Genomic DNA, 17,705 nt, shown 5'->3' on the forward strand with positions numbered 1-17,705 from the left:
CATTCAGAGTACAATTACTGCGTTTTTTTTTAATCAAAACGTGTCACCTTGAATTTAAACACTGCAGTCCACCTGCTACTTCTAGCCCATTTTCCTCATCTTATTAATATCTCTTTACAGCTTTCTAAGTGTTTCTAAAGAATTAACTATACCTTCCATATTGGTGTCTGTAAATTTTAACATCACTCTCTCTCTCTATGATCCAAATCATTGATATACACAGTGAACAGAAGTGGCCCCAGATCTAAATTCTGTGAATTCAATACCCCTTATTCTCTAGTAATCTCCTGTGTGATACCTTGTCAAAGGTTTTCCTAAAGTCCATGTACACCACAACCACTGCATTTCCTCTCTATACCGTTTCTGTTACTTCCTCAAAGAATTCTGAGGCTTGTCAAGCACGATCGTACCTTTTGAACTCCATGCTGGCTACTTCTATTTTCTCTATCTTCTTAGATATATGGTAATTTCATCCTTAATTACTCTAAAATTTCCCCACCACAGATGTTAACCTAACTGCCCAATAATTACCCAGATTGGCTCTGTCTCCCTTTTTAAAAATGGGTACTACATTGGCCACTCTCCAGTCCTCCAGCACACATCCACACTCAATAGAGCCCTGAAATATTATTTCTACGGCCTCAGCAATTTCTTCTCTACCTCCCTCAGGATCCTAGGATGTATCCAGTCAATTGCTGGCACTTTGTCTTCCATTAGCCTAACTAACTTGTCTAATTATGTTTTTTTTTAAAAAAGCACTTTACTGTTTCTTTTGATTGTTTTTTGAAATTTTGTCTTCATACTTCCTCTTAACTTTCCTTATCCTCTTATTTTCTAATATTCTCCTTTTCTAGTTTTTTAAAATTATTATTATAGTCCTTACTTGTCCTCTACTTCAATTTTAATTAGTTTCTAACCTCTTTATTTATCCATGGCATCTTGAAATTGCTAGTAGTTTGCTTAATGGAATATACCTTGCACCTTTGCAATCTCTTTTATAAAAACCTCCTACACAGTCCTGTGTGCCAATTTCTTCTTCCACTTTGCCTCAGCTAGCTTGCTCCCCATTATTCTTAGATCTGCCCTAATTCAATCTGGTGTTCTAGTTTTTGTACTGACTTTTTCCACTTTCTAGTTCGATCTTAAACTTTATTGTGGTCAGTGCTCCAAAGGTGTTTATTGACATTTAGCTCATCTACCTGATCTATTTCATAACTCATAACCAGATCTACCAATACCTTCATTCTTGTAGGCTTACTAACATACTGCTTGACAGGCCCCTTTTTATCTTTCAGACCAACCATTTTGACCCTGCACCCCTTCATGTCTACATCAACCCTCTCGATAGCATGTATTTCCTCTCATCAATATTACCACTGTCTCCTTTCTTAGCTTTTCTATCCCTCCTAAAACAATTTATTGCAGAGAAATGTGAAGTAATGCATTTTGAGAGAAAAAGCAAAGAATGAGTATATATACTCAATGGAAAGACATTGAAGAGTGTGGAAGGGACAGAGACAGTAGGGCTTCATATAATTCTTTGAAAGTACGAATGCAGTGGATAAAGACATTGAAAAAGCCAATAGCATTTTGGGTTTTATAAACAAGAGCAAAGAGGTAACAGTACATTTGTACATGGCCATAGTTAGCCCACATTACAACAGTGACATTTCAAAGGAACTTCACTGGCTGTGAATGCTTTGGGATGTCTCGAGGACATGAAAGCCACTATATAAATGGAAATTCATTTGTTCGTTCTCTTCCTAGGCCTGTCTGTAGTTTTAGGCGTGTCATTATAGAAAGGACGTTGAAGCCATAGGGAGCATACAGCTTAGATTCACCAGAATAATATCAGAGATCAGAAACTATAGTTATGAGAAGAGACTTGTGATACTGGGACTATTGCCACTGGAGCAAAGAAGGCAATGGGGAGATTTAACAGAGGTTTTTAAGATTACAAAGGCTTTGTTAGGATGAATAGGTAAAGACTATTTCCTCTAGTTGCAGAATCAGTGACAAAGAATAATCAATTTAAAATTGTAAGTGAGAATAGGTGTTAGGAGAAATGTCTTGCATAGTGAGTTGTTGAGCATGGTTATGGGATAGTGAGGGAGCGACCATAACATATTTTAAGGAAATAGTAAATAAACTTTTGAAGCAACGGCAGATGGAGGGCTATGGGAAGTGGGTTTTGATCCCCTGCTCTGTGCTGATCAGCTAATTAGCTGATCTCAAATCAGGGTGCATGGTGGGTGCTCCAGCTGGCCTCGGCACTGCTACATTAGTGAAGGGAAGATTGGAGATACTGTACCTATCAAGCAGGGGAAGGAACAAAATTGGGAAAACAAAACAAGGAAAGTGGATATTTTTGCAGCATTTTCTTTAGGTACTTCACTGGCTGTGAATGCTTTGGGATGTCTCGAGGACACGAAAGCCACTATATAAATGGAAATTAATTTGTTCATTCTCTTCCTCGGCCTGTCTGTAGTTTTAGCTTTACTAACAGAAAATAAATTGGGGGAATGTAGCTTTAAACTTGAGCAACTCATTTGTTACTGATATTCGCAGACCATTACTGTGAACGGGCAATACTTCATCACCACATACTGTGCCATGTTAAGTTAAATCTAGATCTTATATTAAAGGTGGATGAGTTTATTAAAATGATTGCATAAACTAAAGGGATTTTCTTTTTAAACAGTTAGTAATCTACTGAACAATGATGTTGCAGTGCAATAAATCCAGACTTTCGTCTTACCCAGCATAAAATCTGGAGATATTTGCATCTAAAGCATATAACTTTAAATTCTGCAGTATTAGTTCTACACTTTTTTGAGGTTGGTTGTTTAAATTTTTAAGACAAAGCCACTGTGTGTGCTAGTTCATACTTTGCAACCATGTAAGCCATCTCCTTCACTGTTCACTCCCTTTCTTACAGAAAGCTGTTAGATGATCATGGGAAAATGAGCTTCCAATTTCTGTTGTGCTAATTATTGAGTTTTCTTCTAATATTGCTATCTTTCCTCAGACTAAACGTACAAATTTAAAAAAGCCTGATTCAGAGAGGACAGGTTGTGGGATGAGGGTAAAATTCGATCCTCTGGCTTTACTCCTAGATGCTTCTTTAGAAGGAGAATTTGATCTTGTGCAACGCATCATTTATGAGGTATCTATTCAACATCATTTTTGCACTGTCATTTGTTACATTCTGTATTTGAAATTCCTACACGATAGAATGTAATGTCTTAACAGTTACTTGATGTGTTCAGCGCTCAAAGTTATTTGTTTTTGACCAGGTTAATGATCCCAGCAGACCTAATGACGAAGGGATTACACCATTACACAATGCAGTGTGTGCTGGTCACCATCACATTGTGAAATTCCTTGTTGATTTTGGCGTAAATGCAAATGCAGCAGACAGTGATGGATGGTAAGCTTTATGATAATTGAAGTTGAGTGTTCTTTGAAGGGGTGTTCTTGTTGACATGAATATTTGTTGAAAATAATTTTTGCAATGTAGTGGTCAAATAAATGTTTAGACCAAGCTGATTGACTCTTTCCTTAATTCAACTTTAAAGCTCTCCGTAAAATTGTAAATTCCTAGAATGCATATGAGTAAAAGTTTCCAATGAGGTGGTCTAAACTAGACTTCTAATTTTATAAACTCTGACCTTCTGTGGATTTTCTTTCTCTGATTTTCTTCTCTCCCATCCCCCATCCTCTGCCCCACCATTGGTGGCAGAGCCTTCAGCCACCTTGGCTGTAGTCTATTTGGAGCACTCTCCCTTTTTCTTTCTCTCTTTCTCCCTTTTTCTTCTCGCTCGTCCCCCTTTAATATCTCTCTCGCTCGTCCCCCTTTAATATCTCTCTCGCTCGTCCCCCTTTAATATCTCTCTCGCTCGTCCCCCTTTAATATCTCTCTCGCTCGTCCCCCTTTAATATCTCTCTCGCTCGTCCCCCTTTAATATCTCTCTCGCTCTCGTTCCCCTTTAATATCTCTCTCGCTCTCGTTCCCCTTTTTTTCGCTTTTCCCCCCCACCCACCTTTAAAAGCCACTTTTTCAACCAAACTTTTGGTCACCTCCTATTTCTCCAATTTTGGTTCACCATTTGTTTATTTGTTTCTCCCCTTCTAAAGTACTTTGGGATATTTTCGACATTAAAGACAATGCAAGTTGTTCTGCCTCATTGAAATCTTCAGTTTTGTTGTGTAAGTAACTCCAGCCCAATTTGCTGTGAAACAAATTAAATTAGAAGTAGGGCAAGACAATGAAATGGCTTATGGTGTAGCTTCAAGTAGTATGGTTATATATCCCGTGCTCTCAGTTCTCGGTGCATACTGTGCCAACAAAGGACAGTTGTAGGGTATATTTTCTGTGTTTGGAAAATTTTAATTTCCATATTTTTCTCTGGAATTAAATACAACAAATTAAAATGATGCCTCACTCCATTAAATACATTTCCATTGAGTGAAACGTAGGATTGTTGGTAAGTGAACGAATTTAGACAAATTTTTGATCAGCAAGGGAGTCAAAGGATATGGGGAAAGAGTAGGAAAGTAGAGTTTAGGTAAAAATGCATCTGTCCATGATAGTATTGGTAGGAGATGAAGTCCCATCTTCGCACTGAGGACACCATCCAACGTGTTGTGTGGCACTACCACCGTGCTAAATGGGATAGATTCAGAACAGATCTAGCAGCTCAAAACTGGGCATCCATGAGGCGCTGTGGGCCATCAGCAGCAGCAGAATTGTATTCCAGCACAATCTGTAACCTCATGGCCCGGCATATTCCTCACTCTACCATTACCAACAAGCCAGGGGATCAACCCTGGTTCAATGAGGAGCGTATAAGAGCATGCCAGGAGCAGCACCAGGCGTATCTAAAAATGAGGTGCCAACCTGGTGAAGCTACAACTCAGGACTACATGCATGCTAAACAGCGGAAGCAACATGCTATAGACAGAGCTAAGCGATTCCACAACCAACGGATCAGATCAAAGCTCTGCAGTCCTGCCACATCCAGTCGTGAATGGTGGTGGACAATTAAACAACTAACGGGAGGAGGAGGTTCTGCAAACATCCCCATCTTCAATGATGGCAGAGTCCAGCACGTGAGTGCAAAAGACAAGGCTGAAGTGTTTGCAACAATCTTCAGCCAGAAGTGCCGAGTGGATGATCCATCTCAGCCTCCTCCCGATATCCCCACCATCACGGAAGCCAGTCTTCGGCCAATTTGATTCACTCCACGTGATATCAAGAAATAGCTGAGTGCACTGGATACAGCAAAGGCTATGGGCCCCGACAACATCCCGGCTGTAGCGTTGAAGACTTGTGCTCCAGAACTAGCTGCGCCTCTAGCCAAGCTGTTCCAGTACAGCTACAACACTGGCATCTACCCGACAATGTGGAAAATTGCCCAGGTATGTCCTGCCCACAAAAAGCAGGACAAATCCAATCTGGCCAATTACCACCCCATCAGTCTACTCTCAGTCATCAGCAAAGTGATGGAAGGTGTCGTCGACAGTGCTATCAAGCGGCACTTACTCACCAATAACCTGCTCACCGATGCTCAGTTTGGGTTCCTCCAGGACCACTCGGCTCCAGACCTCATTACAGCCTTGGTCCAAACATGGACAAAACAGCTGAATTCCAGAAGTGAGGTGAGAGTGACTGCCCTTGACATCAAGGCAGCATTTGACCGAGTGTGGCACCAAGGAGCCCTAGTAAAATTGAAGTCAATGGGAATCAGGGGGAAAACTCTCCAGTGGCTGGAGTCATACCTAGCACAAAGGAAGATGGTAGTGGTTGTTGGAGGCCAATCATCTCAGCCCCAGGGCATTGCTGCGGGAGTTCCTCAGGGCAGTTTCCTTGGCCCAACCATCTTCAGCTGCTTCATCAATGACCTTCCCTCCATCATAAGGTCAGAAATGGGGATGTTCGCTGATGACTGCACAGTGTTCAGTTCCATTCGCAACCCCTCAAATAATGAAGCAGTCCAAGCCCGCATACAGCAAGACCTGGACAACATCCAGGCTTGCGCTCATAAGTGGCAAGTAACATTCGCGCCAGATAAGTGCCAGGCAATGACCATCTCCAACAAGAGAGAGTCTAACCACCTCCCCTTGACATTCAACGGCATTACCATCGCCGAATCACCCACCATCAACATCCTGGGGGTCACCATTGACCAGAAACTTAACTGGACCAGCCATATAAATACTGTGGCTACGAGAACAGGTCAGAGGCTGGGTATTCTGCGGCGAGTGACTCACCTCCTGACTCCCCAAAGCCTTTCCATCATCTACAAGGCACAAGTCAGGAGTGTGATGGAATACTCTCCACTTGCTTGAATGAGTGCAGCTCCAACAACACTCAAGAAGCTCGACACCATCCAAGATAAAGCAGCCCGCTTGATTGGCACCCCATCCACCACCCTAAACATTCACTCCCTTCACCACCGGCGCACAGTGGCTGCAGCGTGTACCATCCACAGGATGCACTGCAGCAACTCGCCAAGGCTTCTTCGACAGCACCTCCCAAACCCGCGACCTCTACCACCTAGAAGGACAAGAGCAGCAGGCACATGGGAACAACACCACCTGCACGTTCCCCTCCAAGTCACACACCATCCCGACTTGGAAATATATCGCCGTTCCTTCATTGTCGCTGGGTCAAAATCCTGGAACTCCCTTCCTAACAGCACTGTGGGAGAACCGTCACCACACGGACTGCAGCGGTTCAAGAAGGCGGCTCACCACCACCTTCTCGAGGGCAATTAGGGATGGGCAATAAATGCTGGCATCGCCAGCGATGCCCACATCCCGTGAACGAATTTTTAAAAAAATCAGATCAGCCATGATCTCATTAATTGGTGGAGCAGGCTCGAGGGGCCGAATGGCCTACTCCTGCTCCTATCTCTTATGGCTGGATCCATACTATTAGTGATGCTCTGTACCATGGGGAAGCAAGCTGTGTGGTAAAATTGTAGCTGCCTCTGCCCCTCCTGAGCTGTTTGTCGGCAAGTGGATGTTGAAATAGGATTTTAATTACAAAATGAGTTTGTCAAAATATGTGTGTGGGCAGAATAATGACAGATGAAACTTAATGCAAACAGGTGCGAAGTATTGTATATAGGAAAGAAAAAGAAGTGCCATATGTACTCTTTGTGTTTGAAATAGTGTTGAACTAGATCAATGTGACTTAAGAATCTTAGTAGACTCGATACTAAACATGTCCAACCAGTGCAGAGGAGCAATCAACAAAGCAGTAGATTAGAATTTAGAGGAAGTAGTGATCAAACTGTACAGTGCTCTGGTCAGCCAGTACCTTGAATACTGCATCTGGTTCTGGACATCGACACACCAGAGATATTCAAGTGCCAGAGGCAAAGAAGAAATGCAAGGCTGTGTTCATAACGACACAAGCATAATTCTTTAGCTCTAAATTTTTTTAAACAGTTATTTTCTATTTGGGAAGAAAATCTGGCATTATTGCTTGCAGGCTTTCTCAATCGGGAACGTTCCAAAAATAGCTGGTGATCTCGGCCAGCTGCTATTAAGGTGAGGAGAAAATTGTGTGTTTTCTGCTCCTCATGACTGTCCTTGCATTTGCATTTAATTCATTGGTGGTGGCTTGGATTCGAATCTGGCCAGCATCAAGCCTCTGAATAAATGAAGTACAAGTTCTGCGAGAAGCATGAAGAGCAAAAAGTACTCTGATTCATACACTCTTCCTTGGAGAGAATAGTTTGGTTTGTATTTGCTTCTCTTTCCCCCCCCCCCCCCCCTCTCCACAGAGTGATGTTCCCCTTCAAATCTTATTATCTGTATACATTTGCTGCTGAGGTGATTATGATGAGTCTCACTCACCCCACACATTATTGCTACAGGGAGTTTTGGGGAATCTTTAGCTGTGTAATTTTAAGGACAATTAAGAAAGCTGTCCCTGTAGTTAAATAATTATGGCCTTCTATATGTGGAAATGTGATTTACATAGTCAGTTCTAAGACTTTGTATGCTTAACTTACTTGGCATATATGACTGATTTTAGTCTGGAAGTTGTCTCAAACTGTACCGCTTACTTCTCAGGACACCACTACACTGTGCTGCTTCCTGCAACAGCGTCCAACTCTGCAAACTGCTTGTGGAATCTGGTGCTGCTATTTTTGCTACTACTATCAGTGATGTTGAAACAGCAGCAGATAAATGTGAGGAGATGGAAGAAGGCTTTGTACAGTGCTCACAGTTCCTTTATGGCAAGTATCTGTAAACTTTGTAATTCTTTTACAAAAATGTATCACCCTTTCGTGCGTATGCTCAACCTCTTTTATTCCCCCGCACCCCCCACCCCTCCACCACCAATGCCACTTTCTACCCCAGCAGAGAGGGCAGGCAGGATCTACACTGAGCCACTGCAACTCTAACCAGTATCTAGATCTGTGAGAGCCTAGATTGTGATTTACTGATCATCTTTCTCCATGATGGCGTTCAGCCTCTGCTTGGTACCTCTTTCTGGCTTGCTGTGATTAGGAACTTGTCATTTGGGGACATATACCAGTGTCAGATTATATGAGTGAATTAATACACCCAATAAACAGCCACTTTTCCTTTTACTTTTGAATGGCTTATGTAATACAAAATTGGAAATTAGTTAAATGTGCAAATCAGTGACATCTCTACAGCATCCAGAGAAACAAAGTCAATAATATAATAAATCGAGGCATGGCAGGACACCTCACTCCTGTGGAATGCACATCTTGTGCCATGTGGGATCTCCAGGACATTTCCTGTGTCCTGGACAACCACAGGTGCAGGAAGTGCTGCCAGCTGGAGGAGCTCGAGCACCAGGTTTCGGAGCTTGAGCAGTAGCTGGCATCACTACAGTGCATTCGGAGGCTGAGAGCTACGTGGATAGCACGTTGCAGGAGCTGGTCATCCCACAGTTTAAGAACGTGCAAGCAGAGAGGGACTGGGTGACTGCCAGACAGACAAGGAGGAACAGACAGGTAGTGCAGGAGTCTCCTAAGGGCATCTCGCTCTCTAACCGGTTCTGAGTACTGGTGAGGGAGAGGGCACCTTTGGGGAGTGCGATCAGAGCCAAGACCATTGCACCATGGATGACTCTGCTGAACGGGGCGGGGGGGAGGAGAAAGAGAGCGATGGTGATGGAGGATTCTAAAGTTAGGGGAGCAGACGGCGTTTCTGCAGCCGCAGACGCGATTCCAGGATGGTATGTTGCCTCTCTGGTGCCAGGGTCAAGGATGTTGCTGAACGGCTGCAGAACATTCTGGAGGGGGAGGGTGAACAGCCAGAGGTCTTAAAGAGGATATAGACAGGCTGGTGGAATGGGCGGACACGTGGCAGATGAAAGTTAACGGAGAAAAATGTGAAGTGATACATTTTGATAGGAAGAATGAGGAGAGGCAATATTAACTATAGGGCACAGTTCTAAAAAGGGTACAGGAACAGAGAGATCTGGGGGTACATGTGCACAAATCATTGAAGGTGGCAGGGCAGGTTGAGAAAGTGGTTAAAAAAGCATACAGGATCCTGGGCTTTATAAATCGAGGCATAGAGTACAAAAGCAAGGAAGTCATGATGAACCTTTATAAAACACTGATTCGTCCACAACTGGAGTATTGTGTCCAGTTCTGGGCACTGAACTTCAGGAAAGATGTGAAGGCCTTAGAGAGGATGCAGAAGAGATTTACCAGAATGATTCCAGGGATGAAGGACTTTAGTTACGTGGATAGCCTGGAGAAGCTGGTGGTGTTCTCCTTGGAACAGAGAAGGTTGTGAGGAGATTTGATAGAGGTGTTCATAATCATGAAGGGTCTGGACAGAGTAGATAGAGAGAAACTGTTCCCATTGGTGGAAGGGTCAAGAACCAGAGGACATAGATTTAAGGTGATTGGCAAAAGAACCAAAGGTGACATGAGGGAAAACTTTTTTACACAGCGAGTGGTTCGGATCTGGAATGCACTGCTGGAGGGGGTGGTGGAGGCAGATTCAATCATGGCCTTCAATAGGGAACTGGGTAAGTACTTGAAACAAAAAAATATGCAGGGCTACAGGGATAGGGTGGGGGAGTGGGACTAGCTGGATTGCTCCTGCATAGAGTCGGCGCGGACCAGATGGGCCGAATGGCCTCCTTCTGTGCTGTAACCTTTCTATGATTCTAAGTCTTATAAACATATAAATAGTGAAAAGGTAGTCAAAGGAAGGGTGCAGCCTATTAATACCAAAAAGATGATCTTGCGGAGGCATAGGGCAAGGCCAAGGTACTAAATGAATACTTTGCATCTGTCATCACTGAAGAAGAGAAAGCTGCCAACGTCAGATAAAAATAGATAAAGAGGAGGTACTAAAAAGGTTGGCAGCGCTCAAAGTAGAAAAGTCACCCAAATCGTATTTGACTAACTTGATTGAGTTCTTTGATGAAGTTACAGAGGGTTAATGAGGGTAGTGCGATTGATGTGTAAATGGACTTACAAAAGATGTTTGATAAAGTACCACATAATAGACTTGTTAGCAAAATTGAAGCCCACGGAATTAAAGGGGCAGTAGCTGCATGGATATGAAATTGGCTAAGGAACAGAAAGCGGAGAGTAGTGGTGAATGGTTGGTTGTTTTTCAGACTGGAGTGAAGTGTGCAGTGGTGTTCCCCAGGGGTCGATTTTGGGACCACTGCTCTTTTTGATATATATTAATGACCTGGACTTCGGTATACAGCGCATAATTTTAAAGTTTGCAGATGACACGAAAATCGGAAATGTAGTAAACAATGAGGTGGACAGTAGTAGACTGCAGGAGGATGTAGATAGACTGGTGAAATGGGCAGACATGTGGGAGATGAAATTTAAAGCTGAGAAGTGTGAAGTGATTCATTTTGGTAGGAAGAATGAGGAGAGGCAATATAAACTAAATGGTACAATTAAAAAGTGGGTGCAGGAACAGAGAGACCTGGAGGTATACGTACACCAGTCTTTGAAGGTGGCAGGACAAGTTGAGAAGGCTTTTAAAAAGGCAAATGGAGTCCTTGGCTTTATAATAGAGGCATAGAGTACAAAGACAACAACTTGCATTTATATAACGCCTTTAACATAGTAAAACGTCACAGGAGAGTTATCAAACAAAATTTGACACCAAGCCACATGAGGAGGTATTAGGACAGGTGACCAAAATCTTGGTCGAAGAGATAGGTTTTAAGAAGTGTCTTAAAGGAGGACAGAGAGGTGGATAGGTTTAGGGAGGGAATTCCAGAGCTTCGGTCTTAGGCAACTGAAGGCGTGGCCACCAGTGGTGGAGCGATTAAAATCGGGGATGTCAAAAGTCAAGAATTGGAGGAGCGCAGAGATCGCGAAGGATTGTAGGGCTGAAGGATGTTACAGAAATAGGGAAGGGCGAGGCCATGGAGGGAATTTAAAACCAGGATGGTAATTTTAAAATGGAGCTGTTCCCGGACTGGGAGCCAATGTAGGTCAGCGAGCACAGGGGTGATGGGAGAACGGGACTTGGTGTGAATTAGGATACGGGCAGCAGAGATTTGAATGAGCTCAAGTTTATGGAAGGTGAAAGATGGGAGGCCAGCCAGGACAGCATTGGAAAAGTTGAGTCTAGAGGTAACAAAAGCATGGGTGAGGGTTTCAGCAGCAGATGAGCTGAGCCAGGGGCAGAGACGTGTGATGTTACGGAGGTGGAAGTATGCGGTCTTGGTGATGGAGCGGATATGTGGTCGGAAGCTCATCTCATGGTCAAATAGGACGCCAAGGGTGCAAAGGGTCCGGTTTAGCCTCAGACAATGGTCAGGGAGAGGGATGGAGCTGATGGCTAGGGAACGGTGTTTGCGGTGGGGACCAAAGACAATGGGTTCGGTCTCCCCAATAATTAGTTGGAGGAAGTTTTTGCTCATGTCAGACAAGCAGTGTGACAAATGAAAGACAGTGAAGAGGTTGAGAGAGGTGGTGATGGGATAGAGCTGGGTGTTGTCAGTGTACATGTGGAATCTGATGATGTCACTGGGGGGCAGCACATAGATGAGAAAAATGAGGGGGCCATGGATAGATCCTTGGGGGACTCCAGAGGTAAAGGTGCGGGAGCAGGAGGAGAAGCCATTGTACGTGATTCTCTGGCTACGACTGGATAGATAAGAATGGAACTGGGCGAGCGCAGTCCCACCTAGCTGGTCGACGGAGGAGAGGCGTTGGAGGAGGATGGTGTCAACTGTGTCAATGGCTGCAGACAGGTTGAGAAGGATGAGGAGGGATTGTTTACCGTGGTCACAGTCACATAGGATTTCATTTGTGACTTTGATAAGGTCTGTTTCAGTACTATGGCAGGGGTGGAAACCTGATTGGAGGGATTCAAACATGGAGTTGCGAGAAAGATGGGCATGGATTTGAGAGGCGACAACATGTTCAAGGAATTTAGAGAGGAAAGGGAGGCTGGAGATGGGGTGATAGTTTGCAAGAACAACAAGGAAGTTATTCTAAACCTTTATAAAACACTGGTTAGGCCCCAATTGGAGTATTGTGTCCAATTCTGGGCACCACACTTTAGGGAGGATGTTAAGGCCTCAGAGGGCACAGAGGAGATTTACTAGAATGGTACCAGGGATGAAAGATTTCAGTTATATGGAGACACTGGAGAATCTGGGGTGGTTCTCCTTAGAGCAGAGAAGGTTAAGGGGAGATTTGATAGAGGTGTTCAAAATCATGAAGGGTTTTGATCGAGTAAATAAGGAGAAACTGTTTCCAGTGACAAAAGGGTCGGTAACCAGAGGACACAGATTTAAGCTAATTGGCAAAAGAACCAGAGGTGACATGAGGAAAATACTTTTTATGCAACGAGTTGTTATGATCTAGAATACAATGCCTGAAAAGGTGGTGGAAGCAGATTCAATCTTAACTTTCAAAAGGGAATTGGATAAATACTTGAAGTGGAAAAATTTGAAGGACTATGGGGAAAGAGCAGGGGAGTGGGACTAATTGGACAGTTCTTTCAAAGAGCTGGCATAGGCACGATGGGCCAAATGGCCTCCTCCTTCGATGTATCATTCTATGATTCTGGTCCCATCCAGTTCCAATTCTGGAATAGCATTTGTGGTTAAGTCCAGAGACGATGCTGTCCTGTTCTCTTAACTGTAGAAGAATGTATGATGGTGAGTAGCCTGTGAGGATACTCGATGTGTTTATAAAAGTCTATATGCACATATTGGCATTGATTGGGGGCTATTATAAATTTTCATGTAATCCTCACGTTAAGCTTTTAAAAACTATGCATGTTTGAATGCACACTTTGGAAGGGGGCTAAAAACTTGTGCCTGATCTTGAAAGCAGAACTATATAACATACATTTTGTATGATGATCAGAGACATGTTTGTCCATTTCTGAGATAATTGAGAATTACTTTCAATCCACAATAGGAGTGCAAGAAAAAATGGGTGTCATGAACAAAGGTGTGGTTTATGCTTTATGGGACTATGAGGCCAAGAACAGTGATGAATTATCATTCCATGAAGGAGACCCTCTGACAGTCGTGAGGCGTAAAGACGACAATGAAACAGACTGGTGGTGGGCTCGTTTGAATGACAAGGAAGGCTATGTTCCCCGCAATCTACTAGGGGTAAATATGAGCTAAATTTTCTGTAACTTTAGTATTTTTCAATAAAATGTAATAGTGCAAGTGAAATAAAATAACTGACAGTAATAACAGCTGACACGGGCAGATTAACCCAGAAGCTCCAGCCAAATATGGGACTCCCATCAGAAGCCCTGTGCAAATATGTTTCATTTAAGCATGGTATATTGTGATATGACTTAAGTTTAATTATATTCTGATATTGCTTTATTATTAATGGAATGTGTAAATGTTCTACAGGCCTATATCTTCAGGCATTTTACTATACGTTTAAGTTTTAATGAATCCAGTGGTAGGGGGTTGTGTCCCTGGGGTCCCAAGAATTCTTAATCCAACTCTGTCACCTAATCAAATCTTTGTAAACAATTTTACAACACCAAGTTATAGTCCAACGATTTTATTTTTAATCCCACAAGCTTTCGGGGGCTTTCCCCTTCCTCAGGCAGTGTGGAAAAGACAATTTCGAATCCTTTGCATTTTAAGATCACAGAACAAAGCTTGGTGATTACTGCCCGTTGCCAAGGCAATCACAGTGAGCAGACAGAAAGGTGTCACCTAAAAAGGCCACCGAATATACAAACCCCCCCAAAAAAAGAGAGAGAGATAAGGAAGACAGTCAATGACCCGTTATATTAAAAACAGATAACATTTGTTCGCTGGTGGGGTTATGTGTAGTGTGACATGAACCCAAGATCCCGGTTAATCAAATCAGTAGCTAAAGACACTGGAAGACAGTAAATGGTCAGAAGTTAGTTATGGAAATTTTCTTGAAGGCCAATCCCAGAAAGCAGGAGTTGGTGAAAAAAAATTGGAAAAAATAAATCTTTGTGTAGCCACTAACAACTGATGCACCACTGAATTTTACAGGTCAGTTAGTGGTTTGTATGTGCTGCTGATCCATGTGGATCTTTGGTTTTTACAGTGCATACTGTATTTGTATAACAGTTCAGATGAATTACCACATAATCCTAAATGTAACAAAAGGAGATATCATCTGTACAGCTGCAATGACTCTTGTCATCCTTTTGCTTTTCAAAACTGGGGGTCAGAAGCAGCTTAGAAACAGATATTCAGTGTAAAATTCAGAAATGACGGCATGAAGTTTGGCTTCCACGGTCCTCATTCATGAGTTGATTAGTGCTAAGCTACATGATGCTGCAGGGAGTTTTCTATAGCTGTTGTTTTACTTCTAACCAGCAATGGATAAAATATTGAAAACTAATAGACCTTGTAATTATACCCTTTGCCTCCCTTTTTAATTAGGATTATGTGGTCATTCAGATCAGTTAAAGTTTTGATTACCACAGAAGTCAAAAAAATTCATTGCTGCTGCTTTAGGTTAACTAGCAACTGACAACAGAAATCTGAGCATGCAAGAACATTTCATGGCTAGTCGATGTAATCAATTATATTTTAAAGTTGGGACCTATATTAACTTATTATATTAAAGCAGCAAGTACAGAGCGCCCCTGCTGGCCGAACGAGTTAATCCAGTGAGTAGGTAAGTCATAGAGACCAAGGAGACCTAAATTTGATCAAAAGGAAGAATACTTGGCGAGTGAAAAAGTTGCATGTATAGATTTTCTATAGGTGTTAAACTATAAGAATTTTAACCTAATTTGTTTCAAGAGCATTTATAATTAGTTTAATTACTGTCAGAATAGTAATATGAAATGGAAAAAGTTCATTAATGTGCTTGAATGTATTATCCACAAGATTGGTTTGGATGAAGGAATAGGTCATTTACTAATAATTATAACAAATCATACCTCAAAATGGAGGCCTAACAGATGGCAGGACATTCTTTAATAAAGTTTTTATCACTGACTTTCCGATAGTGGAGTTTGCAATTTTTCAAATTGGCCAAGCTCAAACGTAGTCTTGACTGTCTTTCAGAATGTTCTGCAGGCCTAGTTTGCTGATGTAATGTTTGGGGTGTGGTGGGGAGGAGATGGACAAAAATTAACTAGGAGAAAATTCACTGTACAAAGCTGACTTCAGACTGGACTATTCCAATGCTGTCCTGACCGGCCTCTCATCTTCCACCCTCCATAAACTTGAGCTCATCCATCACCCCTGTGATCGCTGACCTAGATTGGCTCCCGGTCCACCAACGTCCCAATTTTAAAATTCTCATCCTCGTGTTCAAGTCTTTCCATGACCTCACCCCTCCCTATCTCAGTAACATCCTCTAGACCTAGTAGGGGGCAGAGTCTTAAAAATTAGAGCCAGACCTTTCAGGAGCGAGATTAGAAAACATTTCTACACACAAAGGGTTGTAGAAGTTCGGAACTCTCTTCCGCAAACGGCAATTGATACTAGCTCAATTGCTAAATTTAAATGTGAGAGAGATAGCTTTTTGGCAACCAAAGGTATTAAGGGATATGGGCCAAAGGCAGGTATATGGAGTTAGATCACAGATCAGCCATGATCTTATCAAATGGCGGAGCAGGCACGAGGGGCTGAATGGCCTACTCCTGTTCCTATGTAACCCTCCAAGAACTTTGTGTTCATCCAATTCTGGACTCGTATCTCCCCACCACTGCTGGCTGTGCCTTCAGCTGTCTTGGCCCTAAGATCTGGAATTCCCTCCCTAAACCTCTCCACCTCTCTCTCCTTCTTTAAGACGCTGCTTAAAATTTGACCAAGCTTTTAGTCACCTAAATCTCCTTCTTTGGCTGTGTCAATTTTTGTCTTATTATGCTCCTGTGAAGCACCTTCAAACGTTTTCCTACATTAAAGGCGCTATATAAATGCAAGTTGTTGTCAAATCCAGAGCAGTATTAGTACTAACTGAAGTGATGTCCACAGCTCAGACTGTCTTAACTTTCAGCTGAAGAAAGAAGCACAGCAGTGAAGGAAGTATAATATTGAAAATATTACACTAAACTATTTTAACATTTTTAATTTTTGTTTTGTTACAGTTGTATCCTAGAATAAAGCCCCGGCAGCGATCTCTGGCTTAGGATTATTCTTAAGGCCTTCTTCTGATCGGAATCTGGAGCAGACACTATACACTACACAATGGAGGTGTCTTTCTCCCAGACAGAGAGGACGAGGAAATAGATATTTATGTGCTGTGATTTGGATATGCAGTAGTTTACTTTACGGTGCTTTTTCTCTGAATAAAGTCGCATTGCTACATCCGAAAAACACGAACACACACACACACTCACGCACCTGCACACTCTCGCGCTCTCTCTCACACACACACACACACACACATCTGCACTCACACACACGGGAAGTGGTGTTATCTGAAATCCAGATGACCTCAGTATTGTTGGTATGTGGCATGCTTGGGTGGTAATGGTGGTAAGGGAAATGTTTTAATGTATCTTTTATTGGTTTCCGAGAGGAAGTTGTAACAGTTGATTGAAAGGCCATGTGGGTGGACGAGCAAAGTTTAATTTGATTTTGTAATAAATAGAACTGTTCAAGGATTATGGAATGTGTGCTTGGACATGAAGGAAGAATTTTAAGTAGAGTGGTAATGCTGCAATTTTGAGATGAACAAGGGTTTAGTGAGGAGAGGTGCACTGTCTAAGTTGTTGAGGTAAGTGAAGTGTATGTGACTAATGGAGCGACGGATGTGAGAATGAGCAGAGGACATTATCATCGATTAACTCCTGTGTCTTTTATGGAAATGATGCAATAACTTTCACCATGTTTTGGTGCAGAACACTACAGCACTTCATTGAAATAAGTATTCAAGTATATTTCTATATTAAAGATCCTTTCTTTTTATTTTTTCCAATTACATTTTTCTTTTTGAAATAAAAATTCTAGCCATACATCCTAACAAATGATGAGTTTATACATTTAACAAAACAATCTTCGGCTTGTTTACCATGTTTCAAATCTCACCTTTTTCTTAACGAGTTCTGTTAACTGAGCACAGTGTAGTATTGAATGTAAATATTGTGATGTATAAGATTATAACAGTGATGGCTATATTATGTATGACTAAGTGACTGAACTGTAATTTTTTTCATAGTTGATAGAAATGCACTGCTTAACAAAAGTGTTATGTAAATGTGCACAATAAAATACAATGGCATGAACA

At 42.2% G+C, this 17,705-nt stretch overlaps 1 protein-coding gene across 6 annotated transcripts in view; it reads left to right on the forward strand.

The window, feature by feature from the left end:
• Positions 1-17,705, forward strand: part of ppp1r13bb (protein phosphatase 1, regulatory subunit 13Bb) — a 96,918-nt gene extending 79,213 nt beyond the window's left edge. For all 6 annotated transcript variants that reach the window (XM_067991726.1, XM_067991725.1, XM_067991723.1 and 3 more), the window contains 5 exons: positions 3,029-3,166; positions 3,297-3,430; positions 8,089-8,255; positions 13,425-13,624; positions 16,564-17,705. In XM_067991726.1, coding sequence (XP_067847827.1) covers positions 3,029-3,166; positions 3,297-3,430; positions 8,089-8,255; positions 13,425-13,624; positions 16,564-16,605 — 681 coding nt within the window. In that variant the 3' untranslated portion in view covers positions 16,606-17,705. The remainder of the gene's footprint in view (positions 1-3,028; positions 3,167-3,296; positions 3,431-8,088; positions 8,256-13,424; positions 13,625-16,563) is intronic.

Source organism: Heptranchias perlo, chromosome 10 (genome assembly GCF_035084215.1).
Source record: "Heptranchias perlo isolate sHepPer1 chromosome 10, sHepPer1.hap1, whole genome shotgun sequence".
NCBI classification, from domain to species: domain Eukaryota; kingdom Metazoa; phylum Chordata; class Chondrichthyes; order Hexanchiformes; family Hexanchidae; genus Heptranchias; species Heptranchias perlo.